Source organism: Vidua macroura, chromosome 1, assembly GCF_024509145.1.
Source record: "Vidua macroura isolate BioBank_ID:100142 chromosome 1, ASM2450914v1, whole genome shotgun sequence".
Classification (NCBI taxonomy): Eukaryota; Metazoa; Chordata; class Aves; order Passeriformes; family Viduidae; genus Vidua; species Vidua macroura.
Genome location: NC_071571.1, coordinates 14,248,989 through 14,272,352, shown reverse-complemented (window position 1 = coordinate 14,272,352; position 23,364 = coordinate 14,248,989). Strand labels below are relative to the sequence as shown.

General features: G+C 38.6%; 1 protein-coding gene across 2 annotated transcripts in view; it reads right to left on the bottom strand.

The window, feature by feature from the left end:
• Positions 1–23,364, bottom strand: part of NRP1 (neuropilin 1) — a 113,005-nt gene that overhangs the window by 45,460 nt on the left and 44,181 nt on the right. For both annotated transcript variants that reach the window (XM_053982558.1, XM_053982564.1), the window contains exons 3-6: positions 21,313–21,494; positions 16,609–16,836; positions 8,901–9,056; positions 6,050–6,216 (exon numbers count right to left, since the gene is read on the bottom strand). In XM_053982558.1, coding sequence (XP_053838533.1) covers positions 6,050–6,216; positions 8,901–9,056; positions 16,609–16,836; positions 21,313–21,494 — 733 coding nt within the window. The remainder of the gene's footprint in view (positions 1–6,049; positions 6,217–8,900; positions 9,057–16,608; positions 16,837–21,312; positions 21,495–23,364) is intronic.

The following is a 23,364-nucleotide window of genomic DNA, read 5'->3' as shown; positions in this document are numbered from 1 at the left end:
CGGGAAATTACTATATTTTATAATATATATTACTATACGGTAATATGCTGCACTTCACTTCCCTACCAAACTCCAAAAGAAACAGAAATAATAATAAAAATAACAGGCACTGTTGACAAGCACATCCATGACTCTTTATGTGAAGTATTTAGATAAGCTTGCTGGGTAAAGTCAGCCTAAACATCTGCCTGACATAAGAATAAACCTGCTAATAAAATGAATCTTCTGTGTAGCAGCAAATAAAAATACTGACTATGTTTTTAAGTGAATACCTGATAAGGAAATCAGCTATGACACAGATGAAAGGTCAAGACACCAAATGATGAACTGCAATTATTTTCAGAAGTGATATGGAAATAAATCACTATTAATCTATATACCAGTTCACATCAGTGATGTATGCTCCTGGGTTATGCTTACAAAGGAGCAAATAATGAAGAATGTAGGTTAAGAACTAAAGGAATGAAGACAAATGTGGAAGGCAAATTCCATCTCAGAGTTCCCTCTCAATTCTGGTGAAGTAGTGTATACAGAGAAATGCTTTAAATCAATGGGAGTATATTTTCCTTGCACAGCAGAGTTAGTGTTAAATAAACAACTGATATTTCAATCAGTGAAGGAAAGGGGATCTCCCAGGTTGTTTTTTGAGGAGACCTATTGTTACCTCTCTGGCCTTTCTCCAAACTCCTGAATGCTGAAAGATGCAGAGGGAGAATTTTGCACCAGATCAGCTGGCACTCCTAGGGCTTACTGCTCTAGATGTCTTGAATTACTGCAGGGGTTGTAGGTGCCAAAGGGATGGGCGGGCAGTGAGGTAGGGACTGGCAGACAGAGGCCAGAGGGAACCTGGTGCTCCCTGTGCCAACCCCTGAGTCTGGAGGTTCACACCTGGTATCAGGTCTGTGTCCTGCTGAAAAACCCAGCAGTATAAATTTTGGCTGGATTGGCTGGATTTATGTCATATTAGCCAGAACACACAATAAGGAGTTCATCTTAGTGTATGGCCCTATGACAGCTGCAGAAAGACAGATAATGCTCAATCCAGAGCAAAATGTCTACTTATGTTAACCCCCTGTTAATGTTTTTGAACAAATTTGACCAGGCAGAGTGTATTTATACCAGACTAGTGCTTTTTGGTTCATGGCTGCAAAGTTTTGATCTGATACTAGGATTCTTAAAGCTGGATTTATGGTTTTGTCCTACCCCAGACATAATGTGAACTGAACATCTTGTGTTATTAACAAACACATTTTGGTCTCTGGGCAAGCTGGAGGTCTCAGGATGAGAGATGTTACAGGATGAGAGAAAAATGGTGCCACCCAGAAACTGTCATCCAGCTTGGTGGGAGTGCAAAGATTTGTGTTATATGCATTAGAAGAAACATTTTGATAGAAAACATACAGATCCTGCAGTAAAAGTGCCCAGAAGGTGTTGCTCCTTGTGGGTTTGAAAACCCACCCCATGATGAGGATTGATGGCAGCCGAGGTTCCCAGTGACCCTGGTAATAGGCAATCAGTCTCCCCTCAAAGCCACACACGTGGGTTTCAAGTGTCCCTGTGGGGGCTCCTCTGGAGCTCCCCCTGCTCCTGCCCTGGGGCTGCTGGCCACAAACCATCGGGGCATCCCTGAGCCAGAAGGTCTTGCCATGCACAATGGCCCGTGGCTCCTTCTCAAAGGACTGAGAAACAAGATGCAAGAAGACCCCTAAGTATAAAGATTTTGCATGTTATTTTTTCAGATAAGTGTAAATGTAACTGCTTTCTTAAATGTGAACATTAAATCTACTCTGTAAAAACACAATTACTGCTGCCATGGCAGGCATCAGTTGTCCCTTTTGAAGGAATGCCTTGAAAACGCAATCATAAAATCCTTGTGCATTATGGATTTCATTAACATTGTACTCCCCTAGGATTCCCAATTGCACAATAACAGGAGTTCTTTAAATTTTAAATACCACAGACAGGAACAATTTCACTAAAACCAGATGTGAAACCCTTGCATGGGCCTTCTTACTGGTTCTAAGTACTGAAACTGGCTGGTAATTGATACCTATTAACATGTTTGTTGTTCACATTACAGAAATGGAAACACTATACTATTTTTCCTGTGAAAGGATCCATTAATGAGGGACAATGACTTACATTGCAATGGCAGTTCCCTGCTCTTGATTAAATTAAAGGTCTGGTTTTATTTTTTATTTTAAATTATGCTGTTTCAAACTCAAGGGCAGTCAAGTGTGTGAAACATAAGTGCAATAAACAAGTAGGCTGAGCTTAAGGTTGAGATGCTAATAACATCCCATATAACAATAAACTACCTTCACACATATTTTTGGCAGCCCTTGTTCCCTCATGCATATCTTTATTCCATTCATATTGGAAAATTCACAGACTTATTAATGTGTTTTTAAAGAAGAAATTCAATCTACAGCAACTCTGTTTCTGATTAAGAAATCACTCCAAAGCTCATGTTAGTTGAGCAATTTTCAAAGTGTGTTTGAGGGTAAAAATAAAATGGAGAAAGTGCCGACTTACAGTGCGACTGTACTATGGTTATTTTGAATCTAAGCTTTGAAATTGATTTTCAAACAACTAAGGAAAGGAAGAAAACGGCAACTTTCACTTAACAGAGCCCTGTAAGCAGGTGGAACTCAGATGGACTCGGGGGTTCATACCTTCAGCCACAAAGGAGCCATCTAGTTTTTCCACAAATGAATAGGATTCAGGTCCACAGATGGAACTCATGCAAATCCATTACTAATAATGAGCCAACACTATTTCCCTAATTATTTTCATCAAAATGGTCCAAAAGACTTCAACAGCTCAAAGGATACAATAATATCTCACGCCCTCTAGATGTCCTCTATAGATACCAATCTCCTCTAGCTGATACTCAACAAGGTTTTCTGTTTCTTTTGTCTTAACAAAAACATTAACCTTGAAGGGAGAGGCAAAAGGAAGAGAAAGGAGAACTATAATATTTCTCCTATTAAAAAAAAACAAACCCAACACTGAGAAAATTGATATTTAGAGCTGCATTTTCAAGCTGTTCTGCCCACATATGACTACACAGCTCATATAAATGCCCTAGTTGACTGTGCACATGAGCAGCTCAAAGACAGATATCACTATTTAACCAGCTGCAGTGTTTGTGTAGGTATGGAAACCTGCAATTATGAAAAAATTAATGATTAACTGATATACACAAAACTTCTGTCTCTCTCTGACAAGGGCATATAGGCAGAAATTTTCACTTTGAAAGTTCTAAGTTCAGCATTGCTGTATCCTTCACCTTTGTTTTTTGCTGCTGAATATCTTCTAGAGTTCTGCACTGTGCAGCAAAAATTCATTTATGCTGCACTGCACAAAAGCAAATACTTCACATAAATGACTAGTTTACAATAGCATGCACAACAAAGCAGAACAAAGTGACCTTAGTCCTTCACATGCAAGTGCCTTCCTCCTTTTTATAAAATAATGAATTTTTTTTTCCTATGGTAATTTCAGAGTACTTTATCAGTTACATGTCCTTGGTTGTTTGTCTGTAAGCTCTTATGGAGATGAACATCTGTTCCCAGGGATATTTGTACAGAGGAAATATGGGACTTCGATATTTTATCCAGACACAAATTCACAACATGCACTTACTGCCAGTGGCATCAAGACTTTGTAGAAGATGAAGGTTCATATGCACAAGGACCCTCTTATTGAGGTTTCTGGGGGTCCGAAGCCCTTAGCACTCATCACAAGATTGTCAATTAACAGGAAAGCAGTTAGAACACAGTTGGAAGTTTGAATTATCAATGTCAGTGTAGAACTAAACCACAATAAAATAAGCACAATCAGAGCCAAATAAGAATTATCAGAGCCAAAGATGAGTTAAGTTGTTGTACCTTGTGAAAGGGGATGATATACTGAATCTCTGAATTAGCTCAGTTCCTTGTGCTGCACAGGTTGTGTTCTGTAGCATGTGCAAAGCATCTCTACTCAACACAGTGAATCCTCAAGCAAGAACTTGCAGGCTCACTCCTGCCAACAGGACACAGCTACAGCCCAATTGCTCCGTTACGAAATCTGCCTTGGGGATGCTGGTCCCTCCACAAGGGGTCCAGGCAGCGAATGAGGTGTCCAAGAGACTGCTCAGGGAAATGGTTTGTGTTGCTTTTTCCAGACCAGGAGCTGGGTGAAGAAAATGAGAGCTGTGGCATGAGCAGCACAGCATGCAAATAACCACCAACTTCTGGATGGATGTGGTAGCTGAAGGCAGCAAAAAGCTGCTAAAAATTATACTCAGTGGGTTTTTCAGCCCCTGAGCACCCTGGTTTATGGCAGGAGGAAAAAGAGGCTGAGAAATTCATGTGCAAGAGGCCTGAGGTACCCTGAGCTGTTCTAAACATAAAACCTGGAGTAGTTTGAATTCTGTTATGTGTCTGTTATTAAAGAAGTTTATGGCAAAAGAAATCCTTTGAAACTTTTTTTCAGAAAGATCTAGTTCTAAGTGAAAGGATTAAGATATATATATATAGGTAATATATAGGTACATAGTTATCATAACTTAATAAAGTTAATAAGCACACAGAACACATGAATGAGATTTGACTAACTCTCTTGTTTTGATTATCTGGTCATAAATGTGCAAGTGACAGCAGAAAAGAAGGAAACAAAGGAAAAGTGGCAGCCCTGTGACCAGATGAAACACATGGAATTTGATTCTGACGCATTCCATACTTTTTCCATGTGCATTCCATGGATTGCAAGTGGCAATGATTAATAACAAGCCTTGCACTTAGATACGGTCGAGGAGATTTTAGTGTTTATTCCTAAGTAATGAAAAAGGATCAACAGATTTTTTTTTTGCCACTCTGAACTTTGATTAGGTCCATTGTACTCGATTGCCAAGAGCTCAGGATGCATAGGGGCCCCCAACCAGGACACCTGAGAGTCCCGTTGTGTGCCAGGGATCAGAAATGAAAGATTTCCCCCTCTTTCTTCCCTTTAGTAACTACTCCTCAACATGTTTTTGAGCTTTCTTGCAGACATCAAACCTCACAGGAAACATCAGTGTGAACACTTGTATGAAAGGCTAATAAGGCATTGTTTTTATATGTCAGTTAGTAATTTCCTATAGAAAATAACAGAAGTAGGAGGAATGTTTCAAATCTATGAACAAGTTTTCAATATTAGTAATTTAGATATAATATGCTTAAGCATTTCTCTTAGCTTTTGCCAACAGAAATAGATTCTAGGTTTCAGGTAAGTAATGTAGAGACAACTTAAAATTGAAGATGATCAGTGGTTTTTCATATGATGATATTAATACTTGCCTGCTAGTATCGTTTTTTTGTACATGGTAATTGATATGAATAATCTGAACCTTTTAAGGGTTATGTGCCATTCAGCTATGGACCTGATAACATAAAGCAAACAACAAGTACAAAGAGACTGACTGAACTCAAGGAGGCTCTTCATGGTAACAAATGTTTGCAGGATTTCTCCTGTGCTAACAGAGCAAAGCCGAGGCAGCCCATCTCGGTAATGAACGTTGTGTTTAAGGATGTGGAAGAACAGCCACCAGACAGAGACCATCGAGCTCATTCTGTGAGTAACACATTCTAGAAGGGACATAGGTCTTCTGAGGTGAAATCTGAGTGCATGAAAACACCACATTGTATTAATGCTTAACTGTAATCAGCTAGAGACATAGCACATGCTCAGTTTACTGGGACATTCCACTTTAAGTGCATGTTAGACTAATATTGACTTTTCCACTAAACCAAAATCTCTGTTATTTGTGCCCAGAAGACTGCAATAACAATAGATGTGGGAAGTAGAAGAATTAATCTTCCTGACCTTTTCTTTTTCTATGCCTTTGGGAGTAAGTCTTTTTTTGTCTGTCTAATGTGGAATATGAGTGATTCACTTGCAATGATTCTTAAATTATGTAGAAGTACTTCACTGTGTTATTTTTTTTTCTTTCTTTTGCATTCTCCACATTCAATAAACTCCACAGAGTATTATTAATAACATCTTTAAAATGTTATCTTTTTACCTGTATCCATTCTCTGATTGAATCTTCCCCTGGGGTCCATCCATTCTCAGGGTAATTTAGCCGGGACCTTTCTGAAGACCACATAGCGCTGTACTGGGAGGAGACAGTGATTTGATCAGAGTGAATTTCTCCTGACTCCATGCCTAGTGGTTCCATGCACTGGAAATCTGAAGAAAAATAAATTACCATCATTATTATGGTCAGCTTTTTGATTTAGACTTTGAATAATAAGAACATTTACCTGCTTTGAATATGAATATCTAAAGAATTTATTTTTATGTGACTTTGAATACTTTAGCAACTTTAAGTGAGACAATGTTGGGCTTATGGTGTCATTCTTAACACTGCCATTTCAGTTGCCATGGCAATTCCTGCAACAATAATGCTATACAAATATTTTAGCCCAGTATTGTGGCCATTTCAATATAGGACAATAGAAGTGTCTATCCTAGGCTAGCACAGACACTCCTATAGATTCATAATATAGAACAATCTATGTTCACCTCAAAATTATGCAAAAACCCAGAAAAGACAAATTAGATGACTTTATGAAATAATTTGATTTTAAAACTATTTACTTCAGTACAAAAAATATAAAATGCTCTTTGGATTCTGTACACTGGAATGAAGTAAATCAAAATTTTAATTCGGGCCACAGTATTATTGACCTAAGGAAATTACTAGCTCTTCTGTAATGTGGTGTATTGTAAATGAGTTGATCATCTCCATTCAATCTCTTTTTGTTTACACAAAAATGATCTAGCTAATTTAGAATCAATTGACTTCCTAATCATTATAGTGAGTTCAAAGGTTGATAGGGCAGAGTGACTCAATTCTTCTCTCAGTCTTTAAAAATAAAGACTCCAGCCCCTACTAAGGCAAGAGAAGCCACTAGCTTCAGACAGATCCTCACACCCAGGTGCTCCTAGGCCTTCATGTCAGTACAAGGGCACCCCAGTACAAAGGCAGGAGAAAAAAACCCCATGTGCCTATGCTTCTGTTCAAGGACTTAACACTATAAAAATAGAATTCATTCCTTTATTAGAATTTAAGCTAAAATACCTCCAAAATGGATTTGTATATATGTTGGATATATGCTCCTTTTTATTGCACCTTCTCTGGAACTGATGTTTCTCTAATGGGCGTGGGTGCTGAGCTGAAAGTTTCAATAACCATGAGTTGGAAAAATGAGCTTTAAATAAACAAAGTTTTGGGTTTTCAATGAAAATTAAAGTATTGTGAAAAAAAATGCTTAAATCTTTTATCAGGGACGCAAAAATTTACATTCAGAAATGTTATCAGGGTATTATATAGGAACTGTAGTTGGGGCTTCCCACAACTCAGTCATACCAACATCATTTCCTGTGGAATAGAGGAACTCCCCCAGTTCTGTGCTGCTTCAATGTATTAGGTACATGGTGAAGTACTGAAGCTGAACTACAGTAGGGTAAGACTCAAAGGAAAGTAACTTTAGCTTGAAACCTAAAGGAAAGCCATAAGCCACTACAGAGAATGCAAAACATGATAGGTGGGAGTAATATCAAAGTACCTAAAAAGTGTCTACTTTGATCTAGATGCATTGGCTTTCCCTGTAGTCTACTGAGAGGGACAAGTAACTCCTGGGACACCTCCCATGTCTGAGATAAGTAGATTGGGCTGTCCTCTGGAGGTGACCAGACAACACAAAGAGTAAGGGTGGCTGAAATTAAATGAGAGAATTCACTTCTCTATCTAAGTCTGCAGCATATAAAATGCTTCCTCTTGCCATCCAAAAGGGTTTTCATACACACCAACTTCTGTTCTGCTGTCCTGTGTTTAAGAGCTGAAGGCATCTCGGCATAGCAGATATTACTAATTCTGACTTCAGTGTGATGGTGCATCTACAGCCTAGGGAGGGTGACTGTGGAGGAGGTAAACATGGGGACCCAAGCTACTTGTGCCAGTTATGAAGGGATGGAAGCAGCACCTACATAAGGAGAAACCAAACTAGCTGAAGGTACAATGCTTCCCATCCACAGAGGCTGTGTGTCCCCCATTCCCTCTTCCTGCCTACATGTGTGTAAGAAAGCTGTTAAAAAGGCATGGAGCAGAGGAGAGATGGGGAGTTACAGTTAAATTTTCAGTTTACTAGTTTTCCTTTTGTCCCTTTTTTGATTAAACAAGTACATCAAATCTGTGTGAATCTGCTCGAAACTCCATGAAGATGCAAAAAGGAGAGGGAGTTTGATATAAAGTGTGTGTTTTATCATTGAGGAAAGCAATGAAATCTGCAAGGACATAGTGTAACACAGCATGTTATTTTCCTGTTTCCCTCACTTCATTTCATTCTCTGTCCAAAGGGTAAGCATGAAAATGAGTCAACTGAGAAAAAATACGAGACAGAGAACAAAGCTTAGATAGCTTATGAAATGGTTTAACAAGAGCATATATATTAAATGTATTCGTTTTATTCACGAAATCGATCATCAAAGCTTATTCCATGTAATAAAAGAAGACTTTGGATAGTGTGTTCATTGTTCACGTTTCATTGTTTTAATGCAAGTGTTCAATTACTCCGCATTCCTGTGTTTCCTTGGTCAGCACAGTTTTTCACAATAATTATCCCAACTTCCTGGCAATACAGTGGAATAAAACTGTAAGGAGAATTCTGCTTCTTGCATTTCTTTTCAAAGGGCAGCTGTACTTAAAAAAAAAAAAAAGCAAAAAAAGAAAAAAAGGAAAACAGAACCAATCTTTCTCTACCCTCTTATTTATTTAAGGTTTCTTTAAAGCTTCAGACAACACCTGGTGTGCAAGAAGACATAACAGAGAGTATTTTCCAAGAAGCTCTGTGGGATAGATTAATACTGACCTTCTGAGACACTGCTCTGTGACACGCTGTAGTTTGCTGAGAAGCCCTCCTTTGCTATTGCACTGTCAGTGTAAAATACCATTGAAAGAATCCCTGTTGAAGACCGGACACGTCCTGGGTTGTTTTGCCCACAATAACGTCCGATGTGTGGGCCAACTGCAAAGAAACAGGATACAATAGTAAACTACCAGTGCTGCTGTAACAATAGGTGCCACTACAGTATCCTCCCAAAGACAGTCCCTCAGCAGGAAACGCTCAACCTCTGTAACAGCTCAAAATAACAAAGCCATTCATAATTTAGCGATGAACAATAAATTGTTTATCCTACCCTAGCAATTGTACTTCTAAAATGCTCCAGATAGCACTCCATGAATCTCTGAAAATGTACAGAACCAGGATTTAGAAAAGTGTCCTTCAAAGTGTGCAGAGAGGGCAGTGATGCACAAAATTACTGATACAAAGCACCACAAGTATTTTCCAAAGTGTGATTGAAGCACCAATTTATGACAAGAGCAACTGAATGGCCTGATTTGCCAACCTAGTACACAAGACGCTGTGAGGAGTTCAAACAGTGCCTTCCAGGTTTTATGCTCAATACTGCAGATGATCTGTTAATTTAATCTCAAACTTTGAAAAACATTTTTGACTCATATTGAGGTTATGAACAATGGCTCTTCATTCCCCTTTATTTTGGCTTTCAGACTTCCATAGTTCTTTTGCCCATATGGTCAATATTAAAAAATATTGTTAAAGAATTTGAGAGTGAAATCTTAATCCTTTCAAAAGAGCAAGAATTTCTTAAATATTTCTCCATATCACAGAATACACACACATACACAGTTACATGATCTCTCTTCATGTTAATATTGTATTAACCTGATTTTAGTATTTTTCAGTATTTCCTATGCAGTGAGACAACCTTTTTCCTTAATTAAGCTACTCAATTCACAACCAACATATGTGGCCTTCTAGCACTTGAGCATTCCCTACAGATAGGTCCTTAGGCTGTGGAATGTTGGTACATCTGTGCTTACAAACAATAAGAGAAGATAATGCTAAAATCCAACCATGGAGTCAATCATGAAAATAATCATGAGGCGTCATTCTAATGTTTACACCACTGGCTTTCCAGGCTTAAATTAACACCTTGTCATTTCTCTAGGAAGTCCATTACACTTTCAGTTTAAAATATAAAATGTTTAGATATCCTAATTATTCACAGTTCAAAGAAAATCTACAGCTAACATAATTTCCTAGTCCTTTATTGGCATTTTCCAACAAGTAAAACAGTTCCAGCTTGGAATAGCTTAATACTTACTTATGTAAGCTACACATTTCTGTAAGGCCCTAGAATTGCCAGAAAGAAGGGAGCTCAGATGTTATAGCTCTTGTTGCCAGCATGTGCTTTTCTATCCATACTCTGGCCACAGTTACTCTTCAGTTGCCTTGGCAATCCCGTGGCATTTGAAATACCTGCCAATTCAGACTTTTCCCACTAAGGTTGTTCAATGCAGCATTGATAGAATGAAACATCCTATAGAGGATATGAGTTGAAGTCTTCCTCATCCTAGAAATCATTAAAGCTTCACGGTTTTATTTTTCAAAGAGAGAAATTTGTTTAGACTGTTACCATTAGTGGCTTTTTAAAAACACAAAATAATGCCCCACATTCCAGTTGCTGCAGGTTTTTTGTTTTGTATTTGTTTTTGTTTTCTTTTGCATTTTCTGTGTGCAAACAGCTCTGATCCTACTCCTTCTCAGAATGACTTTCAAGATTATAGCTGCTGATGGTGCTCTGAACTGCAAGAAAATAAGGGGAATAAGGCTACCATGTTATGGTACTCTGAGCCTCCCTCCTCCCATTTCCTGTAGGGAAGCCTCTTTGAAAGGACAAACAGAAGAGAACTTTGTTTAAAGCAGACAGGCTTTAAGATTCCCCATGACTCACTGGATATAATTTTTAAGACATATTTAGTGATTATGCATTTGAGTCTTCAACAGATTGGCCCTGCCGTCACAGTACCATTCCTTTTGCCAGCTATGTGCATGCAAGTGCCAAAAATGTGCAGAATATGACACAAAGAGGTATTGAATTTTTTTGTGCAACATGTAAACCTTAGCCTGCTGAGCTAATATGATATTGATCTGAGCACAACTGGATGAAATAGAAATTCTCCTTCTTCTATAAACAGCTAACACAAAGTTCCTCCCTTCTGTTCTTTTTTTCCATTCAAGTCTTGAAAACTTTTGAATGACAGTAAATTATCAAATATTTAGTGAGTCACCACATCAAATAAATGCTGGGCAGGAAACACATCTGAGGAGTCATTCAGGGGGTGAGACTGTTTGTTCAGGTAGGCTATGCCACTGGTTATTGTTTACCATCTTCCTGACAATTCCTTAGGAAATGAGATGGAATTTCATATTAGACTGTGTAGAGTCTAATAGATGTAGATGGCAATTTTGGGGCAGAAGGTGCTGAAAAGTCATTAGGTCAGCCTCTAACTGTGGACCATCATGTTGCTATGACAGCATGCCTCAGGAAGGGCTACTCCAAATGTGAGTCACTTGGATTATGTCCTAACTCAAGGATGCTTCTACATCACCTGCAGAACAAAGGCATTCCAGTGAGCCACCTACCTCATCTGACTGCCCATGCTGTAGCAATTTCTGAGACCTTGGCTCTTCTTTTCACTGACACAGTATTATATAGTGGAAAACTGAGTAACTTTCTGGTTGAAAGATGGAGGGACAACAAAAAAACCCTATTTTGCATGCATTTCCCAAAATGCAGAATCTAATTCTACAGCTTGAATAAATCCTTTATTAGCCTTAATAAGTATTTCTGAAGGTTTACAGATCAGAGTGCAGAATATATAGTAAGTGGCTGTTGGTTCAAGACTAAATAGAAACCTTATTCTTACTGCTTCTTCTTTTCTTTACTATTGTTTGCCCTTCTGCACAAAGAATATTGATATGAGGAAATTCTGAATATTACTGAAATACACTTCTACCCATCTAGCTGAAATATTAGCTTTTGGAATTAGGTTAAGAACCACCCCTCCCCAAACAACCAAAAGTGAGGAAAAAAAGGTATATCAGACTTCTAAAATATTAAAACAAATGTTGTGCTAACTAGCCATATATTTAATTTTAAAGCTGCTTTTCTAAATATGCACGTATGTTGTAGACAGTATTTTCACATCACTATGATTTTTATTGAAAAAATACTTGCACCCAATTTAGGATGCTGAAGAAGAAACAAACAATTAATTCCATCCTCACATTCCAGCAGTCAACTACACTGAGCTTCTGTATGCTCTTAGATCTTAATGGCTTCTCACAAGAGTGTAGAAAGCAACCACAACAGGAGAAACATGCTTAGATTAATAGCAACCTTCATTTGCACTGATGTTAATGACTGCAGTAAAGCATTCTGCTTCACTCTGTAATTCAGTGGAAGCTCTTGTGGTATTGACTGAAGCAGCAATGCTTAGGCTGTGGTTCTCAAACCATATGTAAACTTCTTTAAATTACGTTTGAGCCCTAGTAGACAGCCTATAGAGCTTCAAAGAGAGCTGCATGATGAATATGTGCAATTCATCACTAGAGCTAGTCTTCCTTTTGAGTGGGCTATTTTTCTTCAAAGTCATCAATGGAGTGTTCTCAGCAGATGCTGGTTGAGATATATCTGTGCCTTGGGCAAAGATATTTTTGGTATCTAGTTTATTCATGCAAAATCATATCTTTCTATTCTGAGATCTACTCATTCTCCTGCTTTAAATCCACCTGTTATCTCTTTCAAACCATGGTCCCTTTTCTGTACAATATTTGCAACAAGCACCTGTAGTTCTCAGATATTCCTCAACAGGGTTTTTTTCACGAAACAAAATGCCAGGTTTGAGATATTCCTGAATGCCTACCATTCCCCTCTCAAAACAGCAGAACACTTACACCACTGTTTAACTTCAGCCCTGTAAGTGTCCTTGGTGAATTCCTTTTGAAGGCAATCTAACTGCTCACATGCTTCAAAGATAAGCACGTATTTTGTAGAATCAAGTAGCAAATACTCAGCACTTGTCAGCTTCAATCCACTGAAAGGACAACCAGGGAGGCTGAGGACTCCATGACTGTGACAGAGTCTTTCAGGATTAACATCTTTTTGAATGACTTACAGTTGCTGTCAAATTCTCTAACAGAAAATTGTTTTCCATCACTGAAATGGAAATTATGTAGAAATAAAATATAAATGGAAGCTTACTGACTTTGACATATCCTTTTAAACATCATTGTGAAAATTTGTTAAAAAGAACATTTCTCTTTATTTTTTGCTTTTTTGGGAGAGAAGGAAGGAAAAAAATAACCACAACTGTATAAAACAGCAAATTTATTTCCTGCTGATCTCTAGTGACTGTAGCTTATCAAATTCTATAGTGAAAATATTTTCCACTTATGTTGGGTTTCATCTACCCCAACTTAGGCATCTGAAGTTTACATCTGACTTAGGGATTCATAGCTTTCATGACAGTCAATGAGACAAGACATTCCAGAGGTCCATTAACTGTGTCCTAAAGCAGATGTTGAGACAGGTCAGAGTGGGATGCTGTTCTCTGCTGGGAACAGAGGGACTAGCTGTGTCTGGCTCAAATGCTCATGCCTATTTTCCAGAGATGCATGTTCAGGGGGCTGTCCACCTAATTCTGCTCTAGTTGAGACCACAACTATTTTCCAAAAAACTGTTCTTTCTCTCCTATTACTGTTCTCTCTTTAAACTGTTATCTTTCTCTCACTCTTTCTCTGCCATCATCTCAGGAAACCACGAACTGAGGGATAAACATTTTTTCCACATATTAAAAAAACCCTTTTCCACATATTAAAAAAACCTCACATTTATATAAATGCAATAGCAGCTTTAACACAACTGGGCATGTGAGCAGCATTACAACAAAGAAAAATAACTTCCTTTTCTATGGATATATCACTAAACAGAGCAGGCCAGGGGACACCCTCTGGACCTGCAGCCAGTAGGCAGGGACTGCTCCTGGGACCAAACTAAGAGAGTGACACAGCTTGCCCCTATGGGGCTCTTCCCTCCGAAACTGGCTGGCCATGTCCAACTTGCCTGCTGAGAATGATCCCTGGATTTCACTGTCCTCCAAATCACGCTTAGGAATTTCTTGGGAAAGTGCAAATTGATGTGTGCTAAAACTGTGCAAGGGTGTACGCCAGCAAATTAGAAGTGCACACAACCACGCCTGTATTTCAGTAAATAGTGCACAATATTTTTGCACAGACTAAAGGGAAATGGACAAATGGCTCAAGGACTCACTCTGGGTGAGTCTTCCTCCATCAAAGGGAATCATATTGTCTAATTTACCACTGTGTAGAAATTTACTATTTCCATGTGGGTACAAATTAGATTTTTTTTCCCCCAGATACTCTCTCTATATATATTCTCCAGTATCCAGACATTCTCTATCTTCAGTTCATGGCCAGGTTGTACCAGTGTTTTCCCATGACAGCTTTGCTCTTCAGTTGAAATAGTTCTCCCTCCCAGGGATTCATCCTGCAATGCATTTATAAGCAATCACATTCCCTCTTTCTTTGTAGTGTTAAGTTAAACAAGAGAGACTGACTGCTGGCTGAGGATCATCCTACAGTGAAATGATGCAGCAAACATTTTTCCTAAAACTGCTGCAACCTCCAACAGTTTATATCAAAGAAAACATTTTTCCGGCTTACAAATTCTGCCGAATATTTACAAGTAAACATGCAAGTACCCTTAGTGGATGCCAGGATCATTTTGAGTGTAGAGAGTTTGTGAGACAGTTTGCAGAAGGCTGATAATGCCTGTTGATAATTGGTCTTCAGTATGGCTCAGCCACTTTCTTGAACCAGGAAATGACTGCTTTGAAACCCTCTACACTGACAATAATGCATTTCTTTTTGGTTATATTACACATAAACTGATTTACTGGATCATCTTTTCAAATATCAGTTTAAATGCAAGCTCTGCAGGACAGATTCAGCCTATATACAAATAAACCTATTATTAAATGTTCCAGACATCATTATTGTACTATTAAAATATTGTTTTTCTAATTGAGGCATTAAATACTAAATAGTCTTTTAGCTACTGTTATGGGTCTTTCTTCACTCTCTATCAAAATGGATTGAAAAGAGCCATGATAAACCCATTAAGCATAAAATATGAACAAAAATGCGCAAATATATGTTAAAAGACATATATTTCCTGCAGCATCAAGGGAAGCTTTAAGCAAAATTATATCAGGGATTTATTTAGGAAAACAGTCAAGTTTTAATGTGTTATTAAAGTATATTCCTTAAGTTATATATTTTAATTTAAATCAAATATTAATGTAGGATTAGCAGTTTGCAGAAACTGCCACTGCTGTTCATAAAACAAACAAAAAATCTATTAATATGGGTTATTCACTAGTGGAAAACTCAAATAGTTGTAATTAGTGCCCAACACAAACAACATAAATCTTCAGTCACTGAATTTTGCTACAAATTAAAAATTAAGAAGAAAAAGGACAGTTTCAAGATGCTTCTCTTTATCGGCTTATGCCAAACACAGAAACAGTGAAAAAGGCATCACTAATAATCAGCCTTACATAGCTGTTTCCACACAGCTCATGTAGGCATTTGGGCAGCCTAAAGGTTGGGCATTCAGCTTGAACAATCCCTTTTAGGCTGGAGCTGCAGCCTTTGGCTCTGGGTCCTTGGAGAATTGATACATGGCTGCCCTGCCTAGGGGAGACTTGAATCTTGCAGACCCAAGATTTTACATGAAAAACATATAGAAATCATGTAGCTATTTTATTTGTCAGACTCAGTGTAACACAGGGATATTGGCAGAAGATGAAATGAGGGCTCTCTGGCTCTATAGGGTTAGCTAATATCTAGCTATGCACTTAGTGAATGTGCACAAGGTCAAGTGTGGTCAACAACTAAGTGGAAAATTACTGAGATGGCAGAGACATTCCAGAAGGGTACCAAACACACCCACCCTGACACATGAGGCCATCTAATCAGAGATTATAAATTAACAAATTAAGATAAAACCTTTGGATTTGCTTAAACTGTTGGAAGAGAGAGCACTATAATGGAGGAACCCTGCAGTGCCCAGTCACTGAAGTCACCTGAATGAATAAGTCAGTGACTGTTTACTGACCTGTGTAATTGTTTAGTCACTATGATTTCAACTGCATGGACACCACATTTTCTCTAGCAAAGAAATTCTCTGCTTTGGCAGCTGGTCTGTAACACAATTCCTCTGCAAGTCAGAGGGTCAGTACCTGAAGTCCAGTTTCTGCAATTTGTTGGGAATGTCTGGACTATACTCTTGGGTTAGCTGTGAAAATTTGAGGACTCATTATAAGACTGCACATTTAATTTATTTTAGTGTAGGAGATTCATCACATATTACCACTGAACACAGAGGTTTCTGCTAAGCCAACTGTTAAAACTGAACATATTTCATAAAAAAAAAAATCATTCACACTATTATATGCCTTATTGAATGAATTTACAGAGCATTTTCTCCATTTCTTTTTAATTCAACTCACTTCACATAAATCAAGCAAGGATCTCTCTAGCATGGCAGTTTAAAAAATGGGACTATGCCTTCTGCAGGCCACTACATAGTAATGGTTATGCATATTACAGTCCATTTTTCTCTTACCATCGGGGAATCCATCCCAGATTTCCAATCGGTCATAGCGACAGAATGTTCCCCCTGGAGTATTTGAATCAGGTTCTAGCTCAAAGCTTTCAAATTCCAGTATAATCTCTGACATCTTTGGTGCAAAGATAATGTAAGTGCATTCAAGGCTATTGGGATATTTTTCAGGGAATCCAGGGGACTTTATCACTCCACTTGATGAAGTAAAGTTTCTGGAACATTCAGGTCCTGTAGGAGAAGGAGAAAAATCAACTGGGTTAACACTGTGCTACTAAGCAAAGCAGTTAGCTGGAAAACAAATTAGGTTGTATTGTCTCTCCAGCAGCAAAGGTGGCTTTTCAATGAAACACCTAATTTTAATCACTGCATTAATCATCCAGCCAGCTTGTTCCTATTATTGATAGTCAGTCATTTAAAGCCCAATCCACATATACTGTCTGATCTTCAATTTTCAATTTGTATGGAACAATATGAAAACTTGTAGCAGCTCTAGAAAAAATTGTGACAAATACAAAGTCATGTGGGAACAATGAAAGTGTAAGCTGCAGAAATCTCGACAGAGCCCTAGAGAAATAATTATAGCCCCTTCAAGCTCAAATCTTTAAATCTTATGGCTGACAGGCTTTTATTGGTGAAATAGAACTTTTTACAAAAGCGGGTGAGTGAATTCAGTAGAGGGAGTAGTGGTTTCAGATTCCTGGAGCACTGACTCAGTAACTCTGCCAGATGTGACCTATGCCTCCTTGACAAACTAAATGTGAAAGGTAATTCGTACATGTACTGAGGGTGAGTGACTCATTCTGAGTGGTGTTGACACAGGTGCACCAGTAAAATGTTGCTGTTAGTGTGGGCATGATAAACTGTGTGATTACAGGCAGTGTTGCTAGAAGTCACCTAATGTCAGTGTTGACAAACCGGCTTTCCCTGATGTTCCCACCATGGCATAATGGGATGCTCCAAACAGTGCTCTTGGTGGAACAGGAAACTGGCAGTAAAGATGTAAGGGTATAAAAGGCCAGGCCACTGAATTTGCCTTTGTGAATACAGGGGACAAACTGGAATCCCTCTCTTGTTGACGGATCTCATTTCTCCTTTATTCAGGTCCCTCAGGAATCCTCTCTGTGGATCCCACACCTGCAGGTGTGCTCAGAAGTCAGCTGCAGGCACTGCCCACACATCTTCCCACAAGATCTGCCTTTTGACACTCCAAATTTAATAGAGTGATTTACAGGACTTGGGGCATTATTGGATATCAGCTGGCCCAGGGATTTGGGGTAGGATGACTCAAATGAAGGTCCTTAGACATGGAGGAGAGGAAGGACACAGAGAGCACAGGTTGGTTGCAACAGGCAGGTCCGTGCAGGAGGATGATTAGTGTGAGGCCCCAATCATGGATGAGGATGCCCAGCATCCTTAGAGACTGTAGTCAAGAGCCTTAGAGAATTTCCAATGCCTAACACAGATCATTGAAGGAAAACAGTCTGGCTTGTTGCATATATGAATACTCTTATTTTACTATAGAAAATGTTTTCATTGTGAATGTGCCAAACATATTACCCCCCACAGATCTGGCCACCTCCCAGCTAAATTCAACACGCAAGAGAGAGGTCTGAATGAATTTGCTCAGTTCAGGTTTGCTTGCCCTTCAACAGACACTGAGAGGAAATTCTTGAACTATCACATCAATATTCAGAACACCTCATGGCATATTTTGGAAGATGTGGATATCGATGCTCATGTAACCTGACCCATTCCAATTTGGAAAATTACATTTTGCCTATAATTAAATCACCCCCTTACACATTAGTTGAATATTCCTCTTCTCTCCCTGTCATTCCCTTGTCTCCTTCTCATGTAGGGGAGGGCTGTATTCTGGTTTTTGCTCTTCACTCCCACCAGTAGCTGCTGTTCCAGGATAAAATAGCTTTGCTATGCCATTCATAGTATAAAGTGCTCTGTGCTCCTCTTGGAATCCAATAAAAGATGCAATATAAAATGTAAGCCAGGATCATTATTGCTTTATTAAATACAGCCAGATCCTGGCTCCGAGTGTGCGCAATTGTCAGGCTCTTACACTCACACATGGTATCTCGATGCCGGCTTGCTTTATTTTAAACATGTTTGAATCAATCTGCTGCTAGAAACAGAAACTGTTTTCAGGGGAGCTGTCTTGCTAAAATGCCCTCCAAAGATTTTGACCCTTTACTGACACTGTGAAGCAGCTGCAGGAATTATATCAATACTGAGGCTATGAGGAACTCCATGGGGCAATGTGCACGGAAAACTGGCAGAAAAGGTTCCAGTAGAGATACCAAAAAGTAGATACTTCTGAGATGGAGAAACTACATGTGTACATGTGTATGAAACAAAGGAAGAGATATGAACTGAAGGAAATACAGAGAGGAGGCAACAGAGAGAGAGAGCAAAGAAAAAGAGATGACATTGGGGATAATTCAATCTGCTATCTGTAGGTGTCACTGAGCCAAAAAAACATTTGGCTTCTTGGTTGACACTTTCTTTTCTTTCAGTTTACACTATAAATTTAGTTGACTAAAGTTAGGAATCTTGAATGTGAACTGTGTAGATCCTTTCCTAGTGAATACGTCACTCATGCACCCTAAAATAGAATGTCTGCCCAAGCCAAAATGATGAACATTTCATGTGGGCTAAGTGTTGGGCAAAATGTGTTTCATGTTTTAGTCCTGTTTTAGTTTTACAACTTCTTCAGTGTCTTTCTGGCTACAGATCTGAATGAGAACTAAAGAGTAATGGGCAAAAATATACTGTGTGCTGGAATGAAGCTTGGCCTTCAGCTCAGCACCACAGGACCCTGGGTTTGGGATCATTCTTCCCATACCTGGGAAATTATGAACTAAGTTGTGAATATGCTAAATCAGACATACTTGTCTGGTGTGAGCAGCTGAGCTTCACCTGCGCAAAAGGGTGAACTGCTTTATTTGACACAGATATTAAAATGCAATACTGGTACAGCATATATGCATTTTTTCAGAAGTTAAATAGGGCTGTGTTCCCACAGCAATGATAATTTGTATCCTTTGTGTACACATGGCATTTTCTAACACCGCATGGTGATAACTGTCCTGCCTTTAATATACAGTTTATGTGGAATGAACTGGAGTTAAAGTTGCTCTGGGAGCCATAATTTTGCATTTTCTGACTTCCATGTGTGTAAAATCACATTCATAATGCCATCTTAACATGGTAAATGTGTATCTTTGAGGCATGTAAATGACCACACAAGGAAATAAACACAATGTTCCTGTCAGAGTTCTGAGTTGTCACTACACTGTCAGGAAATAAATAAAACCTTTTTCTTGAAAGGGTTCAGTTACTAAAATAGATTGTTTCACAGATCATTCTTTCACTTCATCTTGTGTTTCAGCCTTGTTCTTTATGAAAGATGGTACTGCACATATAAGCACTGGGAAACGTCAGAACACATTTTCAAGGGTTTAGGCTCCAAAGGATATCAAAATAAATAGAGATATTTTTTCAGGAAAGCTTGGTGTCATTTGGATGCTGAATTCTTTCAAAAAATGTGACCCTGAAGGTCAGTAAAAGAATTTCTGGGAGTCAAGAGTGGATTTACAGACAGGGAAGATGGTGAACAAGAGGTCTGTGGCCCCAATTAGCACTGTGCAGAGCTGCAATAGCAATAGAAAAGAGACTTCACTACTGTGCTTCTCCTCATTAACAGTACAGCTGCCACCAAGAGTGTGTGCTGAACACAGCTGAAAATCTGGCTCTGGTTTAGATGCATAAAAGGGACTTGGACTGGTTCTGAAAAAGGGGCACTGACTGGGGGTGGTGTGCTTTGGAAATTTGAAGTTTTGAGCTGCTTTTGTGAATATGACCCTAAACATTGATATTGAAGTCAATTTTTTTTCCTATAAAATGAATGTTATTGTCTTTTCATATATGATGAGTTTTAGTCCTGTATTCTCCAAGAAAGGAATATATTAATTATTTATCTCCATCCAGCTATAGGGAAGAAGTATGCCAAAAATAGTGACCTTACAGCCCTTCTAGCTATTGACTTGGGAAGAGTGTTATAAAAGAGGGAGTGTCTCTCTGTCTGGTTGATCCTGCACTCTCTGTTTCTCTGGGCTTTCTCTGTGCCCTGTAAAGCTAATTGTGCTCACTGGCACTAACTCCTGGCACGAGCATCCAGCCTGTGATCAGTGTGAGCTGCTTTTCTCCTTTACCTCCCAAAAATGATTTGTGAAAGCAACAGCAACATCATCTGCTGCCCACGTGTACTCGGGTCCTTTCCGAGCCCGCAGCCATCCCTTGGGAGTGTAGAGCAAAACGCTAACCAAAATAACCCAGGGACTCAGAAGGTTTCAGTGCTGTTGAGGCAGTAACATTGTAAATCATACAGTAATTATTATTTTTAAAAAAGGAAAGCAGTAAAGCTAATGGTTTTAAGATGGTTGAAACAAACAGCTGACAAAAACTACCATATTTCATACGGAGGAGTCAACCCTTCAGACTGCAGCTGACCCACTGAATTCATGATGATTTACACCCACTGAACACACACCCCACCTTGGAATGACTAGAGTAATAAGATTTTATCTTTCAAGCATTTTTATGCATTTTCCCCATTCCAAAGAATTAAGGTGAACTTTCTGATGCAAGTAAAAATCACAATGCACATTGTAACAATGAATTGTTTCTTACCTCTTTTGAAAACTTCATAACGGATAGAAAATCCTGCTCCATGTGTCTCATAGTCAGAAACAAATTTAATAAAAAGATATGGTCCTGAAGACACTACAGGAGGGGGAGCAATTTTTCCACAGTACTTTCCCCATAAGCGTCCTTCAGCATTATCTCCATCAATCACTTCAACATAATCATACCTGGTAGATAAATGGAAGGAAGAAACTTTTAACTTCCAGGAAAGAAGGAGACCTAATTAATTTAGAAACCATAACACAACATAGATAATCAAGAAAAATGCTAGCTTGCTTGGAAAATGCATTATGCTGAAAGATGTAAGCAAAATGAAATAATTAAAATGGACTACATTATGTCTGTAGACATCATCTGGCAACATGGAACTATTAGGAAGAATGGTGTCCATTATGCTTGCAGACAATGTCAGCTAAAGTAACCAATTAACAAAAAAAAAAAAAAAAAGGAAATCTCACGAGCACAATTCTGCATTATTAAATTGTGTTCCTTTGTCTGTGTAGTGTTGTTATCAATACATAATGCACAGCATTCTTTTCAAACTGTGAAGTTCTGTTATGAATTCAAAAATGTCTTCTTGGCTGTAGCTCTTTATGAACAATACTTTGATTTCCATATGCTGTCCTCCAAACATATGTCCACAGAATAATAAATAAATCCCTAAACATTAGATTTTGTTCAAAACTCCATGATGCTGCAGATCAGTGGTAGAAAAATCTGTTCTTTTCCTTATTATCTGGACAAATAGTTTGGAGCACATCACAAAATCCACAAGTCAGACACAGCACTTGGTTTTTCTCAGACAAAAATTGTTTCAATATAAATCGCCTTCGCTTAGGTATTTGAATCAGGAAGTGCATGTTACAACATTCATATTTGTACAGCATGTAATTACTAGACAGACTGGGCTAAAACCTCTGTGATTATTCACATCAAACCTAAGACTGTATAAAGAAAAGCATATAATAAGCAAATAATGATTGGTAGTAAAAGTTTGCCTGTGAGCAGCACTTTAGGGATCCTCAGCCCTGTCACCAGAGATGCCAACGTGTAGTGTCTGATCTGACAGATTTGGTGTTCAAGGGCTGAGGAGAGCAAGCCCAGCAGGCTGGTGGTGCTAAACCAGCCCAGGGAATACAAACGAGAATGAAAGTCATGGGAGGGAGAAGCTGCAGGTGCAGAGACAGGTCTGTTCTTAAGTTTTATTAGCAGATGATTTCACTTGACCCCAGACAGGAAGGAGGATCAGACCAAATCTGTAGAATCAGCTTAATCTTCTCCTAAAAGGTGGTGGCATTTGGAGCTTGGGTTGTGTCCTGTGACTCTTTCAGACAGCAGCAAAAGGCTTTTCCCTGCCACTGTGTCTCTGTGTCTCAGCCACGCTGCCCTTTCATTTAACAAGTTGCTGTTAGCCAGACAATCTCATTTACTTTTCATTATCTTACTATGACTGACATTAAAATGTTGCCATTAATTTGTTTAGACCTTTATACTCTACTGTTATGCTTACTGAAATGTTCCAAGCATATTAATATACAAGGAAGAGCTAAAAATGACAGGACAATAAAGTGTGTCTGGCATTTTTAAAGAGATCAAAGGAAAAAAAATGTCTTCAGGATGACCAATGTCATTTTTAACAACTCTGCTCCAAACCATGCAGGGCACATTACTTATGTTTACATGAACTCCTGTGAGACAGCTGCAAAGATGATATCACTAGTTAAAGTGGACAGCTTAAGGCTCCTTAAATTAAAAATGACATTACCTCATCAGTTAAAATTGTGTGCCAGCTTTGGTGTATATCAAATAGAAAATAAAGCTGACACTGATGGAACTGTAAGCATTAACATATGTGAAATATTGTGTTAACTGCATTTCTTCTTATGTATTTGGTTTTTCTAGTAGCAATTGCTCAGCTCATTAGCTTCACTGTCCCAGTGCAGACTGGTGGAAATACAAAGCGGAAATATGCATTTCTGAGATAATTTTACAGATACTTAAGTAGCCGGTAGTTTTTAAAATTAGACTTCTGTTGTT